Raw genomic sequence first — 20,645 nt, 5'->3', positions numbered from 1 at the left:
TTAGTGGGGAGAGGTGATTCCAGTATCGAGGAGGTGTCCAACAGTGAAAAATCTGTTTTCATTGTACACACAGCCAGATTCACTTGACCCTCCCTCCCACCCTTAATGAGGCACCTCTGCCTTATCAATCATTGCACAAATATCACCCTTATGCATATCAACTTCTGGTGTCTCCCTACTCCTCCCACTCCATCCACCCCCACATTGAGTCTTGACCCATCTTCAGAACCTGTAAAGCTTAGCTCAGGGGGACGGAACAGGCAAGGAGAAGAAGATAGACGAGGGTGGGTCTTTTCTATGTTCTCGACCAAGTGCAGGGCTTCCCTCTCCTGGGTATCCAATGACTCCTGATGATCTTCCTACGAAAAATTTACATTTTCAATAATCCTTTTCCTCCATGCCAGCAATAATTTCCATTTGTATTTAATATAACTTCAAATATATTGTTTACCTCAATTACATGAGTTAAATGGAACTTATATTTGCAGTACATTTTACTTCACACTATTCTAGTTAATATTTCCACATTTCAGAAATTGCAAAAATCAATTACTTTTTTTTTAACCCTTAAAAAACGTTTTGAATGTTCACATATCTCTACAAATTATAGTGAGGACAATACATAAATTATTTACTTTTTACAAAGGAAATCCACCTATTTAAGTACAGCAGTTTAACATTTTAGCTACAAAACTCAGATTTGTTAGAATTGCTTAATTTGTAGTTTCAAATTCTAGCTCATTTTTGGACATTGCTGTAAAAACGTTAGTTAAGGTTAGCTTAAAAGTTCTTCTATGTCTTAAACTAAGAACTTCAATTTATTATAAACTCTTTATTTTATTTTTTCTACCATCATTTTTTAAAAATTCCCTCATACTTTATCATTACATTTGAATTACCAAGAATAAATAAGCAGCCAGTGGTATGTGTAAGAAACAAATTGTTTTTGAACATCTGCTTTTATTCTCTTTTTTTATCCTAATCGATTTTCTGGATAAAAATGAGTTAGAGATTAACTCAAAGGAAATTTCTGCAATGAGAAAAGTATTTTTCTCTTTTTTAACTGAATGAATTATTACTGTATATTTTTTGTTTATAACTATTATTCATTTATACATATTAAAATACATCCATTAAAGAAATGATACATTACAACTCCCAATAAAAATTAATAAAGTAGGATTCTATACACATAAAATGTTGCTTTAATCTGAATGTTCACTTTAGGTTCTCAGTTTTGACAAATGTCATCCTTCCTTATAATTCAACTTACCCTCTAAGTGATGTAAAAAATATAAACACCCCAAAAAAGGCTTTTTTGTTCAGACTTTTTACTAACCCACCCAATGGTGACACAGAACAAATTCATTTTTCTATGGTTGTCGCTAATGTCCCAACTACAAAAATGGATGTGGAAATGTAGCCCTCTCATTTCACCGAAAAGAACAAAAATGCCCTCAACTGTTGTTATTTAAAATGTGAAATGCATCTTTTCCCAAATATATACTGTCAGAGCCCCATTCACATGGCTACAAGGAACACAGGGGCTAGTGTGCCCAACCATGGTGGATGAGGCTTTTTGCTCTTAATATCTTAGGCCTGAACTACTAAGGATGATGCTCAACTGGGCCAACAACGCATTCTACACTTGACTCTCAGTAGTAGCTGTGATCGAGCAATCAAGGTTCCCTTGAGCGGTGGGGGATGTAGATACAGGTCAGTGAATATGACTCATAACTCAAGGTAAAGAGAGTACGAACAATATATCAATGTCCAGCCAAATACTTACATTTATATGAAAATGTTGTATTTTATTTCTTACTTTACACATGCAAATGAATACCAGATTCAAGAGCAACAACACCATCCCCCTTGAAATCAGGACTCTAGTAGTGTCTGGGAAATCCCTGTCCCGCCCTCCTTCATGAAATGTGTTCAGGGTTATTTTCCATTCACTGGTGGCTGCGTCAAGGAATGCAAACCTTTAGGCCATACTTGAGAGTACCCTTTTGACTCCTCAGTCTTTCACTCAAAAGTGTCTATGGTGCCACAGCAATTGCAGCACTGAATCAAAGGCCCAGAATTTGTTTTACCCGCTCCTGCAGTGTGACAGTTTCCAGTGGTGCAGTGAGTGCCCTCTCCTCTGGCGTTCCAAAGTCCGGATCCTATAAGGCAAACTGGGGCTGCTCACGATGGGCGAGGCAGCTCCCAGCTGCTCAGGCTCTTCCTGTCGAGCAGCGCTACAGGTTGGATCCCAGTAATCGGAGCTTCTCCCACTCGGCGGACACAAAAGGTAAGTATTGCTTCCCGTAGCAAAAGGGTGCAGGGGAATTTGCCTGTTCCTGACTGGTGCTCTGGCAAGGCTGCAACATCCTCAGTGCTGTCATGTGATCCTCAGATAAACAGTTAGGTGCAATTAGCAGGTTAGACCCGCTGGTCAAGGCAGCACCTGAACAGTTGGCCAAAGCGATACTGGCAACTTTCTGACATATGGGGTTGCCGCGTTGCTCATTATTAGGTGCAGACAATTCGGTGTGATTATCCTACACACAGCAGACAAAAGTCTCACTCTAGGGCCCAATTAAGTCACTGGTGCCCTCTCTGGCATATTGGGTCACTGCAACAAGGTCATGTGGGCTTGGCACCCTCCTCATAGTGTTCGATATTTGGCACAGTCTGCGGCAGCCCCCTCCTGGCATAAGGAGGTTACTGAAAGGGGTCTTGTTTGGGCTATGGCCCAATTGTTGCATAACTGAATCTTTACAAATCACACATCATGGTAGGGCTTCCCACTGAACCTAAATCCCTCCAATGCTCTCCTCTTTCTCATTGGGCACATTGGTCTTGGCCAGGAGGCTGGCACATGTGTTTCAGGCTCCAGTTCAGGTGGTTTTGGTTGCCCTGTGCGATATCACCTCAACCAGCAGGGAGATAAGGAGGCCTTGGCCCCCAGTCCCGGTCACAGGCAGAAGTCTTGCAGAGCATCCCCTTCTCACATAGCCTGTCTGGTTTCTTGGCAAATGATAATTATTTGGGCCTCCCCTTGTTATAGTAATTTTTGCGGACACTAATGTAATTTTAGTTTTTGAGTTTTGATGTTGGGGTTCTGCTTCTTATGAAGTGAGCACTTCTTTTTATCTTCCTTCATGAAAGCAGACTGTCACAAAAGGCACAATGCTGAAGATGACTGACAAACAACATAATTCATGGAAGTGACGCTGAAGATGATTGACAAACAACATAATTCATGAACGTGACCAGGGTTCACACCTGGATGTCAGCCACAGTGATCTGTGCATCAAAAGGTTAATCCCAGACCCCAGTCCTACTCTTTATGATTCCCCTTCCAGCCCCATCTCCCTTCCGGAAATGTGTACAGGATCCTTCCTTGTGATTTATCACAAGAATCAGAGAGCAGTCTTTTGAAATGCACATGGATCCCTGTGCTTTTCCCTCCAGTGTGTCCCCACCCAGCTCACAAAAATGCAGCAATCCACAAATCTGTCTGGTGGATGTTTCTCCTTCTCCTGCTTCACCAGGCAGGCCTGAGCTTCCCAAAATGGAACCCAGGGTTCTTCATACCAGGAAGCGTTGCAGGCACATTAAGTCAGTGCACACTCTCAGCACACTTACTGTCCAGCACTAATACCTATATGCATTGTACATTTACCTGTACACATGCATTCAGTATACACACTCAAATCTGCACACATGGTTCAGTACTGAAGCTTTTCTATAATCATTTTAGGTGTGTTTATATTCAAATGCATGCAGTGCCAGCACACGTACACTCACTATGTGTGCTGCACAACTCTTCAGCCTTCCTGTATTGTACTTCATATAAGAACACACACACAGCACATGCGGTTCCTGTGCACGCACTGCACAATACTACATCTATCATGTAATATTTCCTCTCAGGCATACCTACACCCCGCTCATGAATTAACCACACATCTACTGCACAGTACTGCACCATCTTTCTACTGTGCCATTCCCAGGCATATTTACAACCAGCGCAGAGTCACCACTCCTTTGCTGTGCAGCACTCCTAATCTACCTGATGTAGGCCAAGGGTGAGTTAATCACACAGCAGCCGAGCTTTTAGAAAGGTGAGTGACTCTGTACTCCTCAATCTAGTGACACAAACAAAAAAGGTTCTGTTCACTGCTACAGATCACTACACGATATGCTGCCACCATCTCACTTGTGATGCTTAACTCCCGGTGCAGGCAGTAGCTTTCCACCATTATAAAGGTAGCGCCTTCTGCACCCCTCCCAGCTCAATCCATGAGGCAGGCCTATATCATGGTGCACACACATGATTTGTGTTTGACTGTGACAGAAAATCAGCATTTTGGATCCAGACAACTGTGCAGTTGGGCACTCATGGTAGGGGTCTAAAACATTTCCATGCGGAGGTTTTTTCTGTCCCAACATATACTATGAGTTACTTTTCATTTCTGTACAAATAGAAGCATAGTTTTAACAGGGAGGAGCCACATGGCCATCAGACACTCAGCAGCTACCTCGTGGATGTCATGCTCCTATGTCTGTATCGTTAATTTCCAAAAGCCAATAAAACATGCATTAATGTAGTTTAGTTGACTGGTAATGACACATAAGAAACTATGGTCATCTTATAGGAAAACGTGTTGAAATTACCTTCTTTCTCTCAGTTGAATCCATGTTCCATCAACCCAAGGCCACAGTAATTCCTTCAATGAGATGAACCTTATTTGTAGCTTTTCACGTTGCACGTAATGCACATCAGCAGAGGATGCTACAAAATGCTTTTAGTGTGATTTTGAATCAATCCATCCTTTATGGTTGCTGGCAAGAGGCCAATCACAATCACTAACTGTCAGTCTTTTCATCCTAGCCCCTCATGTAAAATATATGAGAAAAGAGGATCTAGTTCCATGCTCCATTACCGAGTCCATGAAGCATTTCCCAAATGAATTGGCAACCAACGTAGATGAAGCTACCGTCCGACCACAGAATTCTCCTTCCAATTTGACTGTTATTGCTGTTGAGGGGTGTCCTTCTTTTGTCATATTGGACTGGAAAGAGCCCGACAATGACACAGTTACTGGTAAGTGGTCTATCTTTTCTGCATTGTTTAAGTGATTTCTTTATAACACAATGTAGTATATTGTTGTCAACTAACTGGTTTCAAAAATTGTCAACATTTTCGGGAAATACCATGGAAAGGTGTAAGCTGTGGTAACTATGGAAATTATAGGATAGTATTCTATGCTTCCCATACTTTTCGCAAACATATGTCATTGTTTATTACATCATATTTTCTCAAATCTCCATTGAACACCATTGTCAATGAGCCCTCTGCCTAAACACCCCCAGCTCTTATTAAACCTGCTAAGACCACCAGAAATATACTTCGTACTAAATTGTTAATGCAAGATTGGCAAAAATGTGTCAAAATGTATAATATTGTTCTTTTGCAGGACACCTGGGAAACAAATTCGATAGACTTTGATGGCTTTACTTGTTTTAGTCTTCCCGCTATTCCACCCCGATCCGATAGAGCCTTGGGTGGTCTGTCTATTTGGATCAGCCTTTTGTTGGGTGGCCATGCAGAGGCTGTTGGTACCCCGATTCTAATTTTCAGGCTGTCGTGTATAAGGGTGCTTTGACGTTATTCTTGATTCATTTTTATAATAATAATTCTGCGAGTGTGCCTAATCAAATATATCAGGCTTTATTTTCATATATTTTTAAAGTAGAGGATGCTAAATTACAGCAGGGCCATTAGTTATACATTTGTCTAGGAGGTGACTTTAACGCTAGGATGCCACATCAAGGGTCAGGGGGTGTTTCAACTGATGCCGGTCAACCAAATGAAAAGGGAAACAAACTATTGACTTTAATTGCATCTGCTGACATGTGTAAAGCTATGGTGGAGCATGGCAATGATACACATGAGCTACCTAATTTTAGAGGAGGGACTAGCCCCTTAGTTATAGACTATGTTTTTATTTCTCATAATTTGAGGGAATTGTGGCTAGATGGCTCAATTGCTCCAACTGACTATGGGGACCACAATCTGATTTTAATAACCCTGAAGGCACCACACAGTGAGATTCATCAAGAGGTATTAGGTTGGGAAAATTTGACTGTGTCTACTGACAATCTTAACTTATGTTGAAGCTGCCCAATCCATCCAAATTCATCAACGGGATAATAACTGTAAACTTGCAGACAGTCCTGGACTGTCTGTGAGAGAATGATGCCAATGGGGCAATGGTTACCTCCTTTGTTGCTCTCTGTATGAGGATAAGACCTAGGGGTGTAGTTACAAGAAAATAGCGCATATGTTCCAATGCACCACTTTACGTGCACCTCCTGTGCCCCCCTAACAACACCATGGTTATGCCGCATTTACAATACAGCACACCATGGCAGTAGTTACCACAACAGCGTCGTAATTATTGGCACTCTTGTGGTGCTTTGCTGCACTAGCACCAAAAATGTTGGCACTAGTGTAGCAAAGCAAAGAGAGGTCCATAGGCCAATAGAGGAGTGTCATTTTAACGCCTGCCTTGGGCAGGCATTAAAAATTATGGAAAAAATGGTCAGTGAAATCTTGTAAACCTCACTGAGACATTCTTTGGAGTCACCCTGTGGGTGAATGCTGCCCTTGCATACATTATGCCTGGTGCAGGCATAATGTGTCTCAATGGGTTACAAAGTGGTGCAATGCGTGCATTGCACCACTTTATAAATATGGCATGGGGCAATGGCCTCCTTAACGCTTCCTAAGCATTAAAATAAATTAAGCAAGGCTTAGACTTTCTAAACAAATTCGGGTCTAGGTGCCCCCATTGGTTTTACCATTAATATTCACGGGCAAACACACTCCTTCATACAGCCTTAAATATACGGCTCTGCAATTGTAGTTTGGTGGCGTTTCATCGTAAGGCATATAAATTAACTATAAACAGGAGAAGGAAGGAAGTTATCTCTCAGCAGTGGTCCCTTCTAGGTAATATGCACGCACAAAGGACTGCAAGACTTTTGGGAGGCCATTTTATGCATGCGTTGTTTGGATCAAGGTGGATCTTCGATTAGCTGTCATATAAATAGGGAGGATTGAGTGCCACGTTTTGCAAAATTTACTCTGTCGCCTGCAGTTATGGGCCGGGGCGCCCCATCTTTTCCATCTATTTCATTACAGGAAATGAAGGATGCTATCCAAGAGAGTGTGAGTAGGAAAGCGCCAGGCCTGACAGTGTCCCAATTGACATTATTAGCCACTTCGCTGCCAGGCCTTTTCCCCTCCTGTGCCGAGCCTTTTTTGGCTATTTGGGGCAGTTCGCGCTTAGGCCCTCATAACTTTTTGTTCACATAAGCTACCCACGCCAAATTTGCGTTCTTTTTTTTCAACATCCTACGGATTCCAGAGGTACCCATACTTTGTCGGTTGCCCTTAAGGAGACCAAGAAATTAGCCAAAATACAGTGACAACTTAGTTTTTTTTCAAAAAATGGGAAAAAAGGGCTGCAGAAGGCGGGTCGTGGTTTTTTCCCTGGAAATGGCATCATTAAAGGGTTTGCAGTGGCAAGATCACTATCTTCCCAGCTTTCAGGAAAAGGCAGACTTGAATTAGAAAACCCATTTTTTCAATACAATTTTACCATTTTACTGGGACATACCCCATTTTTACTATTTGTTGTGCTTTCAGCCTCCTTCCAGTTAGTGACCAAAATGGGTGAGAAACCAATGCTGGATCCCAGACAGCTAAACATTTCTGAAAAGTAAACAAAAATCTGAATTCAGCAAGGGGTCATTTGTGTAGATCCTACAAGTGTTTCCTACAGAAAATAACAGCTGAAATAAAAAAATATTGAAATTGAGGTGAAAAAAACAGCCATTTTTCTAATAGCAATAGGCCGATCTGCCCCCGGAGGGGAAGAAAAGGGCTAAAATAAATCCCCCCCCCCCCCTGGGTAGCAACCCTAAGCCTAAGGGGTCGCTCCCCACCTCTAAAAAACTAAACAAAACAAACAAAAAAAATCCCCAAAAAATGTATCCCTGGTGCCTAGAGGCTTCGGCCTAATAACAATAGGCTGATCTGCCCTTGGGGGGGCAGAAATGGCCTAAAATATATTTGCCACCCTGCCACCCCCGCCCCCAGGGAGTGACCCTTGCCTAAGGGGTCGCTCCCCTTGCGTGACATTGGCACAAAAAAAATCCCCGGTGCCTAGTGGTCTCTGCCCCCCTTGGGGGCAGATTGACCCAAAGGGGACAGAAATGGTCTAACTACAATTTGCCCCCCAGGGGAGCAACCCTTGCCTAAAGGGTCGCTCCCCATCTCTAAAACAAAAACAAAAACAAAAATTAGCCTTGGCGCCTAGAGGTTTCTGTCCCCCCTTGGGGCAGATCGGCCTAACAACAATAGAATAGAATAAAATAAATTTGCCCCCATGCCCCCCCATACCCCCCAGGGGTGCGACCCTTGCCTACGGGGTCGCCCCCCTTGCGTGACATTGGCGCAAAAAAAAAAAGATCCCCGGTGCTTAGTGGTTTCTGACCTAAAATCACCCGATGGTCTAAATACAATTTGCCCCCCAGGGGAGCGACCCTTGCCTAATGGGTCGCTCCCCATCTCTAAAAAAACAAACAAACAAAAATAAACACACAAAAAAATTAGCCCTGGCGCCTAGAGGTTTCTGCCGCCCCTGGGGGCAGATCAGCCTAATAACAATAGGCCAATCTTCCCCCGGGGGAGCAGAAATGGCCTAAAATAAATTGCCCCCCCACCCCCACCGCCCCTGGGGAGCGACCCTTGCCTACAGGGTCGCTCCCCTTGCGTGACATTGGCGCAAAAAAAAGATCCCCGGTGCCTAGTGGTTTCTGCCCCCCTGGGGGCAGATTGACCTAAAATCGTCCAAAATGGCATAAATACAATTTGCCCCTCCAGGGGAGCGACCCTTGCCTAAAGGGTCGCTCCCCATCTGTAAAACAACAACAAAACAAAGAAATCCCCGGTGCCTAGTGGTTTCTGCCCCCCTTGGGGGCAGATCGGCCTAATTAAAATAGGCTGATCTGCCCCCCAAGGGAGGCAGAAATGGCCTAAATATAATTTGCCCCCTAGGGGAGCGACCCTTGCTTAAGGGGTCGCTCCCCACCACTAAAAACAAAAACAAAAACAAAACAAAAATAAAATGATCCCGGATGCCTAGAGGTTTCTGCCACCCTGGGGGCAGAAAAGTCCTTAAAAAAAATGCCCCCCTTGGGAGCGACCCTTGCCCAAGGGGTCGCTCCCCTTATGCCAGTTTCAGCTAAAAAATAAATCCCTGGTGTCTAGTGGGCATTTTAGCAGGCGGATTGCTTTGCAATCCGCCTGCTAAAATGCTCAGAGAGACTTCAAAGGGAAGGAAATTCCTTTCCTTCCCTTTGAAGCCTCTCAGGCCTCCTCCAAGTGATCGGAAGAGAAATGCTGAGCATTTCTCTTCCGATCACGCTGGAAGCTGAGGTTTCAGTGCGATGGGAGGAGGCCTCTGTGATGGTCAGTGCGGTGACGTCACGGGAGGGTGGGGGGGCAGGGGGGCTGTCGGGGGTGTAAGGGGAAGGGCGTTCCCTTCCATCCCTGCCTTTGGGGGGTGGGAGGGAAGAACACAGAGGGAGCGCTAGCGCTCCCTATGGTCTCTGTGCCCAGGACGTAATGGTTACGTCCTGGGCACACGTGCACTGTGCCGCACAACGTAACCATTACGTCCGCGGCACAGAAGCGGTTAAGGGCAACATGGACCTCTGGGCCCCATTGTTGACAAACTTTTATACCGGTCTGAGTAAGTCTTGTATTGTCCAGTATACCAGTGGGCTGTTCAGTTAGTACTATCTTTCTGTGTGTCAGAGATCCAGAATAATAGTTTTTTTCCACTTTTGCTGCTTACTCTGTTTCTTCTTTGATTGCAATGCCATCATGCTTTCCTTTTTGTGGCAAGTTTGTGCTAATTTAATGATGGAAATAGGGTCATCACTGTTTCTTCATACTACAATACATTCTATATATTAAGTCTCTTGATAATTAAGGGCCAGATGTATCAGGTTTCCCAATAGTGATTACCAAATTGTGATTTTTTTGCGAATCGCAATTATGTAATCTCTATTGGAATGTATGAAACTCCAGGAGTTTCATATAACGATTCGCAAGGGCTTGCAAATGGACCTACCTCATTAATATTCATGAGGGAAGTCACAATTTACGACCCATTGCAAATGGCTACAATCACAGGGATGATGGCCTGCTGGGCTCAGCAAACCACCATGTCTGTGATTGCTTTTCAATAAGCAATCTTTTTATAAATTTTTTTTAAATGCAACCCGTTTTTCTTAAAGGAAAATGGAATGTGTTTAAAAAAGAGAAATTAAAAGTTTCCTTTTCATTTTTTAAGAGTAGGCAGTGGTCTGTGGGACCACTGCCTGCTCCTAAAAAATGTTTTTTGCATGCATTCACAAAGGGGAAGGGGTCCCTTGAAGAACCCTTTGCAAATGGGTTACCACTAATTTGAAATTGGTGGTAACTGCGATTGTTATGCGACCACATTCATGGTCACAAAACAATCATACATACCTCTGTGATTCGGTATTAGGAAGCGACGCCCTTGACACACCCCTTCCTAATACCAAATCAGTATGTAGTCGCAAATCCAATTTGAGATTCGGTAACAAGTTACTGAACCGTAAAATTTGATACATACCACAATGCAGTGGTTGCGATCGCAAAACTGTTTGATACATCTGGCCCTAAGTCTTTAGACTCATTTTTGTGGACCTGTGCTTAAAGTTGATTTCTTTCAGGTTCATGCATCCTTCTGCTCTTGAAATGCTTGCTGAGGTAATGCTTTTTTTGTAAATTAACTGATGGTACACAGCAATCATCCTTGTTCTCATAGTGAGTTGTTTTACTCAGTGTGAGGTCAGTCTCTGATTCTGAAGCTATGAAAGAGAGAAGGAATGCCAGAATGATTAACAGTGTGCATTTTGTTACAATTAACAGGGAAGTCTTCGGAATTAGTTTTGCTCTTCAATGATATAACTTGCTGTTTTGCCTCACTTTGTACGCAGCCATTGCATTATTCCCTTAAGTCTGAGTACATTTGTACTTCTTGCTAGACAAGGTATTTAATGCTGATATCTTCATCCATATTGTTTCTTGCATTGGTCAGGACTTCTACTGTACAGGTTCTGTCACCCATAAACAGCAATTTTGATATTATTTGAGTTCATGTATCTGGAGGTTAGCTTACAACCACCCCAAAGGTGTTGAGGAGGCGGCTCAGGGGCTTATGAGCTAGAAAAAAATAGGAGGGGTGACAGAGCATCTTCTGTGTGGTTTCGATGATGGTGTTCTAAGTTTGATTACATTAACATAATCTGCATGTTATTCAGCTGTGCAGGTCTACTGATGGGTCCTTAGTGTCAAGAAACAGTGTTATACTTTTATGAAATAGATACTAGCTAGATATGATTCTCTGTTATTATTCATAAGGCTAAAACATGTATGCACTAATGAACAGTGAAGATAATAAAATGTTTAAAATCTGCTTGGAAACCAAGGAATGTTTTCAGGCTTTGAGTTTCCATAAAGACTTGTGTCCTGCTTTAAGTATTACTGAAAGCAGAAAAGGTTAAAGTGGATATCTGAGTTGACTGACGGTACATGTAAGCATAGCATATAATCCACTGATTTGTAGCTACTCTGGTTGGATCCCAAATTCAATTTCAATTTTCCCAAATCTCAAGATCTCAAATCCAACCTTAACTTTTGGATGACTTTAGATGACAACCTTCACTTTTGGATCAACAAGGCTGCCATACATAGCCATCCTAAAACGAACGCTGCACTGATACCTACAGTTCCTTTCCTAGTTCTTTTCTTCCCTCCTTCCCTTTTCTAAGATGAATTCTTGTTCATCCCCTTTCCAAATTCACATCCCTTGTCCCTCATACAAATTTTAAACCACAAACATTTGCATGATTCATGGCCATACCATTAACTCAACCTCTTTCCAGTGTTAAAGATCTAGGTCAGAAGTGAAGTTCAGTGCAAGGCAAGAGCCCTGACAGAGGACAATGAGGCAGGGGGGTTGGAAACAGTGTAGGTTCAAGTGTCAAGGGGTACAAGAAAGGGTCTAAGGTTGAACAGGGGCATTTAGCGCTTGAGTGGAACACCAAAGCAGGTGCTGGAAGCCAGGTCCTCCCTATACGGCCACTCTGTGTCACTGATGAAGAGTCTTTGGGAGTGCGGTACAATGAGGGTCTTCTTGCTTGTAGTTTTGCAATTCTCAACATGGAAAGGATGACACATTGAAAAAGGCTTTAGTGCAAGTCCTTAATGGGCTTGGGCATAATTTGCAGAGTTTCACTCTGTGCAGTTCAGCAGAGCTAAATTAAAAACTGTGTGATTTTATTGTGTGGAGTTCCGTAAGCGGGTGGAATTCGGGCATGTTGCACTGCTCAACTTATTTTTAGGACCAGATGCTTGTTTTACACTGTAAAAGCAGTGTGAATGGCACAACGGGACACACCAGAGGGCGCTACTTCTTTTTGCCACTACAGTAGATTTTCTACTTGAGAGGCAGCTTTCTCAACACGAACACTCGTCACCTGTCATGACCCCACAAACCAGGAAATCATGCTAGGGGATGCAAATACTTGCTTGCCAATTTAACATTGGCGAGCCATGCTCAAGAAAAAACTCCATCACAAGGTGGTTGGCGGAGTTTTCCAGGAACTCCGTGCTCCAAGTAGAACGCAGAGTGGGCAAACCTCTCCGAACTCCGCCAGTGGACTGTCATTTTTCACCCACCTCTACAGTAGTACTGAAACAAATGGCAGGCTCACCTCCATTGCACAGTGCCACTGGTGCATAGGCATGAGAAAACAGAAAGGCCACTACTTTCTATATGCATTACTCATCTCAGTGCGTATATTAGCCCTTGGTGTGGGTACAAACCCCTGTTGGCTGAATTATGTGGTTGGAGGAGTCCTCGAAAGGACTTTTCTTGGCAGCAGCCCAGCATGACACAGCAGCAAGATACTGCTGATAGGGTGCTAAGTTAGTGAGTATGGATGGGTAGTGTGGAGTGTCCCCTGGACTCCAGGTACAGAGGGTTTTTGGGGACAGCATGAAATGTGTTTCCTACAGGCAGTGCTGTAAATGAGGAAAGAAAAGTGCAAGTGGCTCACCAAATTGAGCTGTGACTGAGGGGTGTTTGGTGAGGAGGCAGGTTTAGGAATAGCAGCAGGGGCCATGGTTACTGGGAATTATTTACTGGGAATAGAGATTTCATTGGTGTGAGTGATAACAGATACAATTGTGCAGTCTGTGCAGGGCTTAATTTGAGCCAGTTGTTGCCGGTGCTCAGCACTGGGACTTATTTGTCAACACCGGCAGTTATTACAGTCCACCACATCATGGTGGTGATGTTTGTCCAATTTTGATATGAGCACAAGAGTTTGTTTTTTTACGTATCCAACATAAAATAAAAATTACTAAAACCTGCCCCCAAAGCCATTCAATAGCTTTGGGTGGCCTAAAATAGTCAGAATTGTCACACTAGTAGGAGTGTGCTGATAATGGTTGTGTTGGTACTGTCATTGGCAGCACAGTCAGAGGCAATGAGTGGTGTAAAATGCAGTGGACTGCTGATCAGGGCTCTGGCATTTATATTTTTGTTTTAAAAATCAAGCACTGATGTCTGTGGTTTGAGAAATGCAGTGCTGGAATAATTTTCAGGGTGAGGGCGCTGCAATTAATATTGTATCTTTGACCTCATTGGGATTGCAAAAAATCCTAGCATCACACAAAAAACAAGTGTAGTAAATGATCCACATTCAGCAAGAAAGTGGTAATGGTGTGGTATTGGAATGGTAGCAATCTATTATTTAGAAAAAACATTTTCCATTCACATGACCACTAAATTTGAAGAACCATACAGTTTTATTGATAAAACTATATAGCGCACCAAAGATAATGTGTGGAATCGGGTTCCAGCCAGTGGCATAGCCAGTGTGTCATGGTCCTGAGTGCAAGGAAGGAAACAATCCTGTGGACCCTGTTTGATCTGTGACATACAGCAATACTCTGAGTTCATTTGACTTCCCAAGCCTCTTTTATACTGCACCTGATGCACCAATTGAAGCTAGGCCCTTGGGTCCTGAGACTATTTATCTTTTGCGCATCACCCAGTAAAGTATCATGCTTTGTTTTAATCCTATTAAATTCTTCCAGGACTCTTCAGAATTACAAAAGAACTGATTCATTTGTACTTTTCCAATTTTAAAATATTTCTACAGTTATTTGACAGGTTTTTTATGTTTCGTTGTGTGTTAGCAAAAGATGATATCCTACAGAGTTTCAAAAATCCTCTCCCTCTGCAGTCAGAGAAAAGAAATATACATCAAACTCCATGTTAAATAGAAAATGAGCAGTCATTTGTCAGATGTATTGCCTGACATTAGACCTCTGTGACAAGAGAAAAAAAAGAAAATTTAAAGGCATCTTTTAGCTCTTTCACCCTCTTAACTCCAGCACGGTTATTTTAGGGGTCACCCTCTACTTATATCACCAGTGTCACTTCCTAGGGGTTACTAGCTCAACATAAATATAAAATAACATCCTAACCATAATACAAGAGATTGTGCTCATTGAGCAGCAGGATTGGCCTCAATAAAAGTGATGAGCCCAACTTACCTTTTGTTACCCCCTGAAGACCACTGCAGCAGGTGCTGCATGAGTGGAGGCTCTAGCAGCTGCTGGGGTCGAATCCTTGGTGCTCATCGGTGCTGCATGGATGAGGGGCTCAGCTACAGAAATCCAATCCTTGCTTTCTGGGTCCCGGATGGTGTTGTTTAGAAGAATTCGGGCCTGGGGCCCTGGCTTGCACTGGAGGGAAAGTTGCTCAGTAGCTGCTGCTCCGGGCAGACCCCTCATTAACGATCCTCACTGTAGTACGGCAAAGAAGGAAGGGAAAGCGATTGCAAATGAGTATGAAATGGTAGTCATGTGAGCATGTGCCACAGAGTAGAAATGCTGAAGCCAGTATTGGCACTCTCCCTGGGCACAGAGAAGTTCCAGTACTCAGGGAGGAAAAAAAACTCAGGACCAGTGAGTACTAGCCAATTTAAAGCGCCGCCTGCAGGGGTTCTTAAGTGTAGAATCACTCCTCAGTTGACCGAGTTTGCTGCACGTGGTGCAGCTTAACGAGGATATCTAGATACACCAGTAGCAGTACACTACTGGTCTTCACTCCAGGTAGTGCAGAAGTAAAATGTGAGATCATCTGGCATCAGGGTCCTCATATACCTGCTTCTCCCCAATGATTGTTCTCAGCTGGAGCAGGCCAATTATAGGGGAAAGCAGGCTTTACAGACCAATGGGACTTGAGCACCACCCTATGTTTTTTCATACTTTCCAAACGTTTGTAGAAAGATTAGCTGACCACCTGACACCACAGTAGGGTGAACCTCCTTAGATTTGGAAGACTTCCATGAGGTCTCTAGACACTTGACTTAGTGCAATCCATAGTGGACAGCTATTCCTCTTTCTATACACATCAGAATGTGAGGGATTCCAGTTCCTGGTGCTCCATAAAATCAGGGCCTTCTGAAAATAATAGCTCACTCAGTGAGCTCTCCTGCAGACAGCAGTGTGCCAGTCTCCATGGATGAGGACGGAACAGTCACTGGAGTTGAATGGCTCCTACTCCATTAAAAAGGACTGACTCCTTTGCCTCTCTCAGCTCTGATATGGTGGAGGAAAGGAATACAGAGTCTATTGTGGGAATAGAAGCACGAGTCCAATGCAAGCTCGAGTGGGGTATTAATAGTCGTGTCCAGTTTTTAAGTTGTAAAAAAATAAGTGCCAGGGCTTTCGCCAGGAAGCCACTACAGCTTGCACCATCCATTGCCCCTTCCAGCATTGCCAGTGACAGGACTAACACAACAACTAACCTTCACACCTCTACAAGTATGACAATTCAGTCTATTCCAGGCCACCTAAAGCTCTAAGAATGGCTTGGGCAGAAGGTATAAGTCATTTTAATGTACATTGAGTGAATAAACAACTGTTTTTGTGCTTATAACTCAATTAGTAAAAGCAGAGCCACCATGTGGCAAACTCTCAGAAGTGCTGGTGTTGACAATGAGTGCCAGTGCCAAGCACCGGAAACCACCGGCTCAAATTTAACGCTGGTTCTGTCCTTGGAGAGAGAAGCAGTCCATAGATGGCACAGGCAAAGCAGCCCAATAGGCCTCAAATCTCCCTCAATAGAGGCTAGCATTGTGCACATTATATAACTATGTAAAATAATTCAAATTAAAGGTTTTGACTAAGATGGATAAGTTTAATTTCTCTCTCCTTCACACTGACGTGTGTTCTTTGTTTCTTACAGCACTATCATCCATCTGAGTTTTCGCAAATAAATTATCTGTTTAAATTATAATTATTAGAGCACAAAAAACGTCTAAAAACCCAGTCCCAGCTGCAGATACGTACCATATAGAGAAGTCTTTTGGCAGCCGAAGTCAGGATCCCAGGAGTATCACCCCTCTTCTACCACGGAAAGAATGTCCTCTCTCCTTGCAAGGCGTAGGCCTCTGAAAACGACAACCTGTGTAACGGCAATAAAACGCATCTTGCACACCTTCTTGCTCGTATTTTTTCATTGCGTCGTGTACGGTGGCATTTCATTCCTCATTCGGGATTAGGAAATACATCTCGCAAGAGTGAAATCTGAGCTCCCGCACATTTATCCACTTGTGCTGACACTTCGGATGGCTGGCTCGGTATGGCCAGCTCTGTCGTTCTCATGTTCAACAGGGGCAGAGGTTGACTTGCCACATAGGCATCACGTGGGCTGCACTAGTGCACACACACTGTGCAAGGGAGCACTGCACACGGACCTCTCCCTGCCCTCTGGGACAACGGGCTCTTGGGCCGCGAGGAGAAAGCCAACGCTCCAGAAAAGTTACCTCCTGTTATAAAACTGAAACTTTCCTGGTTAAGGGGGGTAGAGGAGTTGCCAGATGGGGAGTTTTCAAAATAGCATCATACTTGCCAACGTTTTCGAAGAGGAAATGGGGAGATTAAAAAAATATATATTCTGGAAAATGTATTTACCCCATTGACTTCTACTAAATCAGAGGCAACTTCAGGCGAGAGACAGCCAAAATGAAGTCATTTTAGGCTGCAAATCGCGGGAGTCTCACGCCTGAATGGGGTCTATTGGCATGTTTGAGTATTTAGGTTCAATCAGTACTGCTCGTTGTGCAGGGGTTGACTTGGCACAATGAATCCTGTTCTGATCCTGTTGGGCGCCCGTACTCTAAGATCTCACTATAGGTAAGCTACTGACTCTTAAGTATATTATTTAAACGATTACTAATCGCATGCTCTCGGTTTTAGAAAACAAAAGAAAAATGAGGCGCTTCTGGCACCGCCACTCATTATTTTACAATTTAGGCACTGCGGAAAACACTGCTTTTTAGCACAAAGGTGAAAGTGAATGGGCATGGGTCTGCCATCTACAAAGCCGAAAGCCTGTGCTAAAGAAGCTCTGCAGACACTGCTTTTATGAGGTGTAACAAAACAAACGCTCCTTGCTGGTGCTGGAACTGGAAAGAAATTTCTCTGGAAACCCAAAAACTGGGAGTTACGGTGTGGCAGTGGAAAAGGAGTGGCGTCTTTAGGGGCAGAGTCATATAATCGGTGACCAATAGTCAAATTGTACATTTATTTCTTTTAAAACTCTGCCGCAAAGATCTTGGCAACAAGAAAAAACATGACTGAGAATCTGTTCTTAGCTATTTAATTAGTCACAAAGAGGCTTTTTAATAGCTTACAGGGTTGAGTCACCCGCCTCAGAGATCTTTTTAAGCCCTACAATTTTCATGTGTCCCAGTGGTAAGATTACTTTAGTGGGTACTGCACTTGATGATAAGATCTGTGTTTTGTCTAGTCACAGTTTGGACTCAGAGTGGCATAATGAGGTAATGTGCCTGCTGCAAAGCATATTGTGTAACATGCATGTCAGATATTTGTATTTTATGCAGATAGGTAAGTGGGCTACTGCATTTGGCACAGAGACCTTTTATTACGTGCAGTTCATAATTTACAACCCTTCTAATACAGAACAGTAAACTAGACAGGCAGTTAACAAAAGAACAGGCTGGGTTTCACAATGTAAAAGGTTGTGTTGATCAGATCTTTATGCAACATCATAGAGCAAAGCGCTTAGCGCCAGAGACAACTATACATCAACTTCATTGCGTTTGATAAAGCCTTTGATAGTATCCACCATGACAGCATCAGGTGCATACTGAGAGCATTTAACTCACTACAGCAGATAGTTCTCCTCATCAAGAGCTCTCCACTGGACCCTAGAAGGCAAACGGAAAAGAGGCAAGCCAAAGAACACCTAGAGTCAAACAGTAAAAACAGAAATGAAGACCCTGAACCACAGCTGGGGCGCCATACAGAAACTTGCCCAAGACAGATAGAAGTGGGGGTCCTTCGTTGATGCCCTACATGCCAGCTAGCATAACAGGCTATAAGTAATACAGCACAGTAAGCTATGAAATGGCATCAGGGAGCTACATGCAAGCTGCAAGACATGGGTTTAGAACCTTATTGGTATTTTTGCTCAATCTGTCATTGTTCTAAGATTGCTATAAAGGGTTCCATTTGATAGTAATAAAGTCGTTTTAGTACAGTCAACCCCAACCACTGTCAAATTTTAAATCATGACTTTGTGTTTTTCCCAACCATGGACTCTCTAAGTATAATGCCTACCAGTAAGGATGATATGTGCCTCCTACACCTTGTAACCCTCAATGTCTTATTTAACATTTCCTAAACATTGATTTACACAATTATATGATATATTGCCTCTGTATAGTGTGTGATTGAGGTGTAAAGCACTCTGCCACCATACGTTGGAATGAGTAGCGGTACAACAATAAGTAAATAAAAAGCAATTAGTGCTATTTAAATCATATGTGTAATTACTCATAAATGTGAGATTCTTACAATGCTTGCATATTTCTTACACACCGGAGTGAAAAATCTGCCTCCAAATCATTGTTTCACTTAAGTATTTGAGAAAGATAACAAGGTGAGCACCTTTGTTTCCACCATTGCATTGGCATCTAGGTGTTAGGCTCCAGATAGCTCTCAGCCATGACTATACTCGAACAAAAAGAGAGATAATGGCCTTTTAATTCAGGCCTTTATTTTGGCCCAGCTGGAAGTGAAAATAAGAAAGCCCCCTCACGGCCTGCAGGTTGCTGATCCGAACAGAAAGTAGACAATATGCAGGCACTTCTGAATCTGTCCAAGTGGTGGCAAACTACACAGGAATTGTTAGAAAGGGGGTCTTTCATTGGCAGTCAGGTTACCCCCTGCCCAAGCAAGGACCCTCACTCTAGTCAGGGTAAGTCACACACAATCCAAATTATCCTGTGCCCACCCTCTGGTAGCTTGGCACTGGGCAGTCAGGCTTAACTTAGAAAGCAATGTGTAAAGTATTTGTGCAATACATAATGCAATAGCACAGTGGAACACCACAAAAATACACCACACAGTGCTTAGAAAAATATATAATATTTATCTGGATAAATGCAGGTCAAAACGATTAAGATGCAATAAGGATATGTTGAAATATCACTGTAAAAATGATATAAAGTGTCTTTAGTCTCTTAAAAGTAATAAAATGTCTCTTGCAAGCACAAAGTACCTGGTTTGCGTTCAAAATCTCCGCAAGGAACCGCAGAGGAGGAGATGTGTGGAAAACAGGGGGTGTGCGTTGATTTCTCGGGCCACACACGGAAATGCATTGTTTATTTTTCAAGCAGGGAAGGCTTTGCGTCGATTTCCAGCGCTCGCTCTTGGATCCTCTTCGGGTGGCAGGATTTTCGGATGCCCCGGGGATGATGCGTTCAAAGCCGGCACTGGCAGGACGAAGTCATAGGGGCTGTGACGATCCGGTGGGCGTTGCATGGTAATTTCTTCTGCATTGCAGGCGCTGCATCGATTACTCTCAAGAAGTTGATCCAGTGGGCCGTGCATCGAATTTCCGGTCGCTAGACTGGTGCTGCGTCGATCTTCTTCTTACAAAGTCGGGCTGCGTCGTTCTGGTTCGGCATGCAGTGATTTTCTCACCGCGATGCAGGCGGCACGTCGATTTTCGCTGCACCAGGAGTTCTTCTTGCAGGAATGAAGTCTTTTTGGTCATGAGACTTCAGGGAACAGGAGGCAAGCTCTAACCAAGTCCTTGGAGAGCACTTCTCAGCACAGTCAGAGAGCAGCAAGGCAGCAGGGCAACAGCATGGCAGCAGTCCTTTTTAGAAAAGCAGTCAGAGGAGTCCTTTAAGCAGCCCAGCAGTTCTTCTTGGCAGGTTGCAGGTTCTGGTTCTGGTTCTTCTCCAGAAAGTGTTTGAGTTTGTAGTGGCAGAGGCCCTGTTTAAATACCCAAATGTGCCTTTGAAGTGGGGGGGATTTCAAAGAGTGGCTTAGAAGTGCACAATGTCCCCTTTCAGTTCCATCCCGTCTGCCAGGGTCCCAGTAGGGGTGTGGCAGTGTTAGCGTGTCAGACCTCAATAAGTAAACTTACAAG

The 20,645-nt window shown here is 43.4% G+C and overlaps 1 protein-coding gene across 16 annotated transcripts in view; it reads left to right on the top strand.

The window, feature by feature from the left end:
* The window catches only part of ABI3BP (ABI family member 3 binding protein), a 2,083,720-nt gene that overhangs the window by 1,889,887 nt on the left and 173,188 nt on the right, over positions 1-20,645 (top strand). For all 16 annotated transcript variants that reach the window (XM_069204834.1, XM_069204837.1, XM_069204832.1 and 13 more), the window contains one exon: positions 4,883-5,095. In XM_069204834.1, the coding sequence (XP_069060935.1) occupies positions 4,883-5,095 (213 nt within the window). The remainder of the gene's footprint in view (positions 1-4,882; positions 5,096-20,645) is intronic.

This window comes from Pleurodeles waltl, chromosome 8, assembly GCF_031143425.1.
Source record: "Pleurodeles waltl isolate 20211129_DDA chromosome 8, aPleWal1.hap1.20221129, whole genome shotgun sequence".
Classification (NCBI taxonomy): Eukaryota; Metazoa; Chordata; class Amphibia; order Caudata; family Salamandridae; genus Pleurodeles; species Pleurodeles waltl.
Note: the sequence above shows the minus strand (reverse complement) of the source record. Positions and strands in the feature narration are given on the sequence as shown.